Below are 10,406 nucleotides of genomic sequence, written 5' to 3'. Positions count from 1 at the left end.
GCCATTCCTGAGGGGGAGGATGGACTAAGGGATGAGTAAAAGTCCTGGTAACAAGAATTGCAGCCTAAGCACTGCATAGATGTATGGTAAAAATGCATGACAATATTGTTGTTGCACTGAGAGTACCACTGGACGCTCACAGGGAGAATTGGGGAGGAGGTTGGGGTGCTTGCAGGAGTGACTGGGCATAGCTAGGAATGTTGTGTATCTGATATTAGGTCTATGGGATGGGTTTGTACCCCAGAGTGGTAATACGACTGTCAACAAGTAAAGGGTAGATGGACTGGGGACAACACCTCACTTGTTGACCCTATTGGGCTGTTTTGGATACTGTGCACGTCCTGGCACGAGTGGAGGGTGGGCAATATCGTCTGTAATGTTAGTTGAGTATGGTGGGGGGAGTGTAAATTAAGGTCCTTGTTCATGGATCAATGTAAGTTGTGTTACGAGAATGGGCTGGTTGACACACAAGCGGTATTTCCAGGGACACAGTCAGGAAGAAAACACAAACACTTGAATATGGCGCTGGAGGTAAAGTTCCTTAGTTGGAATGTCGGAGGGATGGGCACCTGCACCAAATGACTTAGAGTTCTTTGTTTCTTAAAAGGCACACTGTAACATTTGCATGCTTGCAGGAGACACCTTTGGCTGACTTGGGGCAACAAGGTTTGCAAAAAAGTGAAAGGGTCAGGTGTTCCATTCCTCATACTCCACCTATGCTAGGGGCACACATATTTGGGTGGCTCCTGGCACCCCATTTATGCTTCAGTATATGGAAGCTGATGTCAGGGGTCACTATGGGTACTTAAGGGGGAAGCTTGACTTCAAATCTGAACTATACTGAACACTTACGCCCCAAATACCAATTTTCATGACTCTGCTGGATCTGATTACTGCGGAGCCAGACACTCCTCTTATATGGTTGGGGAACTTCAATTGTTTCTGAGACCCTGACCTTGACTGACATTCACTCAGAAGGTGCACCAAGCTACATATGACTAAACAGCTGCAGAAGGTGATGCATGATCTGGGTTTAAGGGATATCTAGCGAAACGCACCACTCCCCACAGAAGTTGTGCATGTGTTTCACGCCTACACATAACACACATAGTAGGTTAGACAGGATCTTAGCAACGGAATCACCTGCCCTCCTACTAGCAGAAATAATCAATGTAGCATGTTTTTTGTAAGATCATGCACAAGTGTGCTGCACGGTACAATGGACCATCAGGGAGCAGGTCGGAAGAGACGTTATCTCAAAAACACTGAAGGACTACATGTCCCTCAATTGGAGCATCACAGATAATAGAGCTAATGAGTGGGACGCAATGAAGGCGGTGGTCCGTGGGGCAGGAATGAGATTGACGTATGGTGTATGGAGGCAATTGAAATGCGAGTTGCAGGACAGGGAGGACTCATTAGCAGAACTCCAGTTGGGTATGTAGGATCAGGGAGACTCCCAGGATTGTGAGGGTACATTGTGAGAGCAGGTTGCAGACACATGGGAAAGACTGAACAAATATGCACTTACCTGGTATCGACAAAGATTACACGCAGAGGGAGGAAAGTCCGTCCGGCTGCTAGCATAAATACTGCGTAGGGAGCAGGCACCCCAATTGATTACGTGTCTACAAAACCAGTTGAGAGAATTAGTATACTCCAGAGTTGGTATATTGGAACAATTCCAGCAGCACCTGCAGAAGTTATATACGGCTGATCAGTCAGTCAGAGCTGAGACTAATAACCTGTTTCTAGAGGGTCTCCAATTGAGGAAGATTCCTTAGGAAGCCTGCTTAGAACTGGAAGCACAGATAACTGAAGAAGAGATATTAGGCAATAGCAGACATATCTAAAGCTAAGGCTCCTGCGGGAGAGCCCGGCAAAGCTAGTCCAACCACTACTACAGACATTCACTGAATCCTTCAAGAATGGGATACTGCCTCCAGCAATGTGTGAGGGTGAAATATATATGCTCCCCTAGCAGGGAGGAGAAATTCAGGACGGTGTGGCATACCGGCCACTTACAATGATAAACACTGACATAAAAATGTTATGCAATGTGCTGGCCAAGATGCTGAGCCCTCACATGGGGTATTTGGTTCGCAAAGACCAGTGCGGTTTCATTCCAGGGAGTAGCACCTCCATGAATGTCCGGCGCATCGCACACGTTATGCATGAGACACAGGCAACCGCAGAGGAGATGACGCTTTTTTCCATCGATCTCAAAATGTGTTTGATATGGTGGACTGGGGATATCTGCTTAAAGTACTGAGAATATCAGGGTTTGGATCACACTACTGCAGGTGGGTTGGAACACTGTATACGGAACAATGTGTCAGGGTCCGACTGGGTCAGAGTAGATCCGCACAGTGGTTACTGGGGCAAGGCATCCGACCGGGATGCCCCCTGTCCCTGTTGCTTTTTGCTCCGGCCACAGAGCCCATGGCGGTGTGGGCGAGATGAGCACTTTCCCAGTGGGCAATACGAATAGGGAATGGTACTTACCTTGTCTCATTATATAAGAATGATGCACTATTTTATGTTGCATACCCTCGTATGGCGATCCTAAAACTCTGGCAATTATTAGATCCTTTTGCAATATATTCAGGATTAGGCCTTAACAGCCAAATGTCTTTGGTTTTTCTGCTAGCAGGGCTGAAGGTACATAGCACAGAGGTATTGCCCAGATTAGGGTTGAGATGGGAGATGGATCGCTTCTGGTATCTGGGAATACAAGTAGCACATGGGGATGCGCAAGTGCTCCATTTGAACATGACTAAGGTACTGGAGTCACTGAAGGACTCAGTATCATTTTGGAACATGTTGACACTGTCCCTAATGGGCAGAAAAGCTGTGCCAAAAATGTTGGTGCTGCCTTGATGTCTGTACGCCCTGCAAAACTCGCTGTGCAACATCCCCATGACAGTATCCAGACAATTGAAATCAATTTTGATATCCCTTTTCTGGGCGGGAAAATGTAGCAGAGTAGCACTGCAGGTCCTCTCTAAGTGCTATGAAGAGGGAGGTCTGGAAGCGCCCAGGTATGACCTATACTACTATGCAGCACACCTTCAACATGCGGCGCAGTGGTTAGATGAGGTATATAACTGGGGGAAGCGCCTACTCAGCATTCAAAGGCAGCCAGAGAACCTGCCCATTATTTTGCTGGAAGGGGTAAGAAGCAAGGGCAGAGCTACCATACGTCCCTAAACAAACAGCATTTATATGTCAGAAGTTTGTGGAACGTGTACTCAGGCTCACACCGTTTCAATGTGAGTTGAACATTTGGCAAGTGGCCCCAGTGGAAACAATGGTAGAAAATATGTCCTTCCAGGCTTGGAGGGAAGGCAGATGAGTGGTCCTGGCAGATTTATACACACACAAAATCGTTATTACATAGGAACCAGCACTCAAAGGGTTTCAACTTTGCTCGGGCAGTATCTACAAAATGCGGGGCTTGTGGAATTGGCCATGGTTACATGGCCCACATAGCCAAATATGCCTCAGAGTACTGAGACCCTGGAGGTATTGATTACATGCGGTAGTTGACACAGGCTGGTATTACTATTATATAAAGCTATGAGGATAGATACAGGATCCCTAGCTCATAAGGCATGAGATGCATGGAACAAGGATTTACAGACTGCGTTACCAGAAAAAAGCTGGTTCAGGGCTTGTGCATTAACACGTAAAGTATCCTGCAGTGCGTGCCTAAAACGGATACATTATAACTTTCTTCAGTTGGTGTACATAACCCGTGTGAGGCTCCATTGCATAGATCCGACTCGTCCCCATGAATGTCCTCGATGTAACAGAACCCAAGTGGGATTTGTGCATCTGGTGTGGGAGTGTCCAGAGGTTCAGCAGTGTTGGGAGGGGGTGGTAGCAACTGTGCGCGAGGGGGTGGGGATACCAGTGGAGGCCAAACCAAAGCACTGCCTCTTGGGGCAAATCCCGATGCTCATGAAATGAAAAATGGCTTATAACTGCTTCAATTAACCTTGGTACTGGCCAAACAGAGGGTAGCTATATGCTGGGTGAGCGCATGAGTCTGGACAATAGAGAGCTGGATAAGGGATGTGAGGGAATGTTCTCTTGCAAAAGTCTATCGAAAGGACAAAAAATTAGCCAAAGACATAGTGCTCTGGAGAGAATTATGCAAGGAGCTTATAAACCCAATGGGAAATGGGAATGAACAGTATGAAACTTCTGATAGCCACAGCAAAACGTAAAGTTGAGATCTGTGTGATACGGTAAATATGTAAGATGTTATTCTCACACTATGTTGTAGAAAATCATGCAATATAGATGTGTCATTGGACTCTGCTGCTAATTGGAAACGACTATTTGAAGATACAGTGAAGACTGTATTCTACCGCCCTGTTATTATTTGAAAAATTGAAAAAATAAAGTACAAAAAAAAAGTAAATTGCTTCCATGCACTTGCACGTTTTGTTGTTTATCCCTCTTGGGCTTCTCTTTTAACAACTTAGGCCCAGTTTAAGTAACCTTTCATGCAACGCAGCAAGGCAACATAGTGCACTGCTTTGCATATAAGTAAGAGAGCAGAAAAAACACTATATCTACTGAGATATAGCACATGTCTGCTCTCTCATAGCACTGGTGCTCTTCAGGAAGTCTAGTATCAATGCAGGCACCCTTGCACCATGGTGTAAGGGTGCCTCTGTTATGGGAAGGATTATTTTTGGCAAGAAAGGAATACCTTCCTATATGCAAACAATTCTTAGAGGCATATTCCTCTTTCTATGTATGCTGCATACATGAAAAGAGGAGGTAACAGAGAATTAAAGATATTTCTGCTCGATACACCTCTTTTGGGTAGGCACAACATTTTGGCTAGGTTTGCGTCAAAATGCATGGGTGAAAGCAGGGGAACACCTCTGCTTCAGCCAAATAACACCTAGCCAATGCAGGTTAACACAAGGCAGCTACGCTGCAACTGAAAAGTGAGATAAAACCACACATAGCTTGATACGGGGGTGGGGGGTTGTAAATGTCACTTCAGAACTTGTGTTACTTTCCATCGACTTGCTAGAATTAAGGGTTAAGCAAGTGAATAGTAAATCTTGGCTTTATTTTAAAAAGGGATTGTTAGCATTAACAGAATTCTGCTATTACTGTTATGCAGAGACAAATAGATATTCATCTGTTTAAAATCATTTCAAAATGACAGATATATTATTGGTATTCATTTTTGTTGGGGTATGTTTTAAAGTATTCTTAGTTTTGAAGAGAAGACTTTAATCGTTTGTGTGCACTGCTTCATTATACAACTATGTTTTATGGGTAATGACTGAAATTAAATAATAATATCATAATGATTTGCTGTTTGAGGTGGATTATCAGTTATGTAAATAATTTTGATAATAGTAAGGTACATAGGAAGGGGAGTGAGTGCATCGCAACATTATCAACTAGCATTTTATCACAAGGCAGCTCATAACAAAATTGTTTGCGGGCTCCACTCTTTTTACTTTTTTGCACAAAATTGATTTGCTTTCTACCAATTCTTTGACAAATATTGAAGCAGTCTGCCAAAACATTAATGCACAATACATCAAATGTACGAATTGTGTGTAGTCTTTATTGTTTTATGTAACACTACCACAAAAATATATACGAAAAGTTTCCAGGTGAATTGAAACAAAATTAATGTAATACCAGTGTAGTGAAGGAATGTCATAATACACAGTTTGAAAGGAATATATTATATACATAATATTTTCTACTATTCATGATACCAGCATGTTACAAATTTTATTGTCATTTCATGCAATTTGTATACGTTTTCCATTTATTCATATTCCAGGTTGTACAGTTAATATAATAAACACATTTTCCTGCACATTTTATCTTCCATCATTTATCAATGTGTTATCAAAAACAGGATACACATTTATTCCATTTTCTTTATTATCTTGATATCAATGGCACATGTGTGAGTGTGTGCGTTGAAATTGTGTAGTTCCTGCAAAACAATTCAAAACAAAGCAACTACAGCTTGCATCTTATCATGAAATGTTTTTAGAATAGTTTTATAGCCATCTTTATTTTGTATCTTTCTTTGAATGTCCTATCTATGATTCCTTATGCCACTTGTTTACAATGATTTTGGAGAGTATCCCAGATACCAAAAATGTGCTATAATATCAAGTGCAATGTTGGAAGTACAATATAATACTGATGATATAATTTAAACATGTTGAATATTGTTGGCATCTTTTAAGCTGTCATTATTGTTTGGTATTTTTTGATTACCATAGTAGGTTTGATAAAAATGTAATAGCATGTAAATTGACATTAAAATAACTAAGTCAACAGAAAATCTGTTATGATATAGAACATTTGAAATGTTGTATATGATCTGTAGACACTCTTTTTGACATTTACAACTCACATTAGCAGACTGTACTGTGTGAAAATAACACATTATCAAAATCTCACGTTTAGTGTCCACTATTTGAAATTTGAATTTGTACTTTGAAATTCCAAACGCTTGATTAACAGTGTGTGCCAAGACATGGTTACAATGTCAATTTGTCAACAAACTTTTCTCTCCTCAAACTGACAAAGTCTAATCATGACTGCACTATACACTGCTCTGCACCCACAGACACTCACAATGCACTTGGTTATTTATAATCAAATCACAGAGAACATTGGCAGGTACTTTACTACTCCTTCTCTACAGATTCCCAAACATGGGTTATATCATAACATGATGATTGCAGTTTGGTGGCTCAGTTACCAGATGATCTCTACAAAAACACAAGCAGTCATTTCAGTGCTACAGAACTTTAGAAATAAAGGATACAGCTGGAATCTGACGCCACTCTAATAATTTACTAATATATACTTGGGACATGGTTGTCACTGGACCTGGGGTGTTGAGGCGTCAGTCAATCTCTAGCTTTAGTGAGACTCTCACATATTTCATGACTTGCATGTAAAATGGGTCCATACTTTATTTATTCCACACATCCAATTTATGAAGGCTTTGGAATGATAAAAACCAAGCAAGTAAAATTTGACTTATCACATTCTCTATAAGGGTTTATCCTCTGTAATTCACTCAATAGTGCAATTTCTCAGCTTTGTGAGAGTTTCCATAAACTTTTAAATGATGCCCTAAAATGCTCTTTGAAATTTCAAAACATGAACTTCTTTGTTATGATTATTAGAAATACTGAACAATCTTGCATTTGTAAACATTTCAGACCCTATTCGTCAAAGTTATTTTTTTGAACGGTAATGAATGTGAGAACTTTCCTAATAGGGCCATGTGTGAATATGCAGATTTTGTGTTTTATGAGCTAACTGTACCAAAACAATACAAAATCAACAATACAAAACCAAGTGTAAGAACAATACAGATCCATACAGCATTGGTCAATAAAATTGACTTTCACTTTCTAACACACTTCAAGAATTATGTTTAAGAATTGTGAAGATGCAGGGCTCTGAAATCACCAAAATGCACTTTAGGAATTGTGAAGAATTTCATATTTTGGAAAATCATTAAACCACCATAATCCCTAGAGATAGTATAGGCGAATCATAAATTAGTGCAATACAAAATAAACACAGAACGCTGTACTCTTTTTAATGTTTCATACACCAATTCTTGTGCGGAATTTCAAAACAGTGCTCATTTATTTTCATTAGAGCGTTACATACAAAATGAATTGAACAATATTCACGTTGACACTCCAAATGCGGGTATGATATAGACATTCAAATATGATGATATCATTTCTTTCTTGCTTACTTAAAGGTAATACAACATAACAGAATTGTGTCTTGCTGTGTATTAGCTTTGGCATGTTCATTGGCCACAGAAGTAATGCTGAAAACAAATTATAAACTTCATTTTCCAGCTTGGCTCGTAGTCTCTATTCTCAAAAGTGTGGTTACATGTTTGTTTTATAATTTTCATAGTTCTCTTTGGATCACTGTTCTAAAACTCAGAACAACATTTTCACAAAATGGACTGTTTTAAAGCAATATTATTTATCCTGTAATTAATAATTTAGTGGTTTAAGCCTCATTAGTGAAATTCTTACCTGAACAGTCTTCCCCTTGTGTTTGCAACTGCAGCCTGAATAACTATGCATGAGTCCCAGACACAGAGTTATTCAGCTAAGGTCATGCATGGGCCAAAAAATCACACCTTAACCCCTGGCATAGTACGTATGAATGACAGAACACTTATAAAAATCGACAATAGTGTTAACGACTCACTGGGGTTTATTCTATGTCAGTTTACGAGGGACGATGCATTTTCTGCCAGCCATTGTGACCTAACACCACGGTTAGGCTAGAAGGAACTAAAGCCCATTTTGATATGGCAAGTTAGAGAAAAGCAGTAGCTCATAAAGGCACACCCATGCTGAATGAACAAGAATGTAGCACAACTGCACACATGCAGTCATTTTACAAGGCTTTTTCCTGACACCTGAATACCATGCTAGCAGAAAAAGTACATGTATGATTACATCTGGCAAAGGCAACCGTACTTAGTTTGTGCATGATTACAAAATCTAATACAAATGAGTTCGTACTTCAATTGATGTTTGTGTCCGTCAATCTGAAAGAAAACTATTTCCACTGCAGTTTCCTTTTGAAAACTACTATCTAAAACCAACAGACAATGAATAGTAATGAGACCAACAGATGACAAATTAACTCACAATTGCAATCTCTTTATGGTAATTTCAGAGCTTCTGCATCTTAAAAAGGACAATGTATACTGCGTCACAAGGTAATGCAGCTAATCAAAAAATTGGTAGATCCATGGTATTTACACAATGAGCAATCCTACAGAAGGTGACCATTCCCTTGTAGGTACTGCTGATTATATTCCAACTTGCTTGCCACAGACAATTCCAGATTGGATCCCCTCCTCAGCGAGAAGTCTCTAAAGCTGTTTATGGTTCTTTATATTTAATGTAGAATATCACTCTTCAAGTAGTGTATGCTGGTGAAAGAGGACAGCGTGAGCACAATGTGCCAGCAAGGAAAACTTGTACCAGCACTTCCAGTTATTCCATATTGGGCTGAACTTGGAGCTGTAGAAAGAAAGACAAAAAGTGTGGAAAAAGATTAAATATTCATTCATGTTTCTAAAGATCATGCACATTCACCAAATTAGCTAACTTTCAGTTGATAAACTATACACTAAAGATAGGAAAAAACCATTGTAGAAAGATCTAACATGAAATGTACTTCTGGTTAATTATGTAGCCGACATGCAACTGATAACTCATTTCTTCTAAGTGTATAAAAAACATCATTCAAGCATGTAAATGAGTAAAACGGTGATTGTATATGCACGGAGTCACCAAAAACATTAATACTTTCGCCAATGACAGGTTTCCAAAGAGGGACATTTCAATACTAGGCTTTTCAGAAACATCCATTATTAGTATATCAGTAGGCAGTGAATGATCCATAATCGCAAATGTCCAAAAGTGAATGATGCACATTAGCAAACCAGGTCAACGGGATAGAAAAATAGTGTAGTAATTCATCAGATGCTTCTCTCAAGCTGCAAGTGGATGTTAAGTTATAAGTGTTATCGGGCGCATCTGATTTGATTATAACTTTCTATAACCACTTTATATTACACATACTGGAAAATAGCAATAGAAAAAGAATGCACTGCAATAGTATATTTTCACTCCATGTGCTTGCAACTGTATAGCAAGGTTATTCACAAATGAATCTTTGTACTGACTCCATGTGCGTGCAACTGTTTAGCGAGGTAATTCACAAATGAATCTTTGTACCGACTGAGATGCTGTGTATTCTCACTCTCAACAAGGAACTTCCACATCCATCATAGGTTTACAAATTTCTGGTAAGTCTTTTGGTAAACTGCGTTTCTCTGAAACACAGTCTGGTAACAAAAAGACATCATCAAAAGATGTTCAACAATCAGATATGTGACTGTTTAGAGCTCAAAGTGTGATATAACTGAAAGGGAATAGGAGAAACACTGAGGTGGGATAGCAAGTAGATAAAGGTTCTTATCACGTGTTGCATGGTACTGGTCGTGTGCAAAGTCCACACCAGAAATTATTAGTACTATGTGGCCACACCCTGCCAACTCCATACCAACTATTAATTAAATCACATGGAATGGGGAATAAATATGCAGACCAGAATTTGCTGAGCATAAAACAAGAGGAATTACCAGTTTCATAAGGTAAGACTCAAATTTGCCATCTGTTCTGAGCAGATGGTAAATTGAAGTAGGGGATTCTGTGCAGGGAAGGGGTAGAGGGGTGAATAAGGAGAGGGTGGGGAAGGGGAAGAGAAGGGAAAGGAAAGGAACGCAAAGGAAAGGAAAGGAAACGGAAAGGAAAGGAAATGTGGTACAGTGA

At 40.0% G+C, this 10,406-nt stretch overlaps 1 protein-coding gene across 1 annotated transcript in view; it reads right to left on the bottom strand.

Moving 5' to 3' along the window:
- Window positions 1-5,761: 5,761 nt before the first annotated feature.
- The window catches only part of NEGR1 (neuronal growth regulator 1), a 2,122,935-nt gene continuing 2,118,290 nt past the window's right edge, over window positions 5,762-10,406 (bottom strand). Inside the window, exon 7 of the mRNA XM_078668700.1 lies at window positions 5,762-9,089. Within this exon, the coding sequence (XP_078524826.1) occupies window positions 8,965-9,089 (125 nt within the window). The 3' untranslated portion in view covers window positions 5,762-8,964. The remainder of the gene's footprint in view (window positions 9,090-10,406) is intronic.

The sequence above is a fragment of the Lissotriton helveticus genome, chromosome 1_2, assembly GCF_964261635.1.
Source record: "Lissotriton helveticus chromosome 1_2, aLisHel1.1, whole genome shotgun sequence".
Lineage (NCBI taxonomy): Eukaryota > Metazoa > Chordata > Amphibia > Caudata > Salamandridae > Lissotriton > Lissotriton helveticus.
The sequence above is the reverse complement of the archived record's forward strand: the minus strand, read 5'-3'. Positions and strand labels throughout refer to the sequence as shown.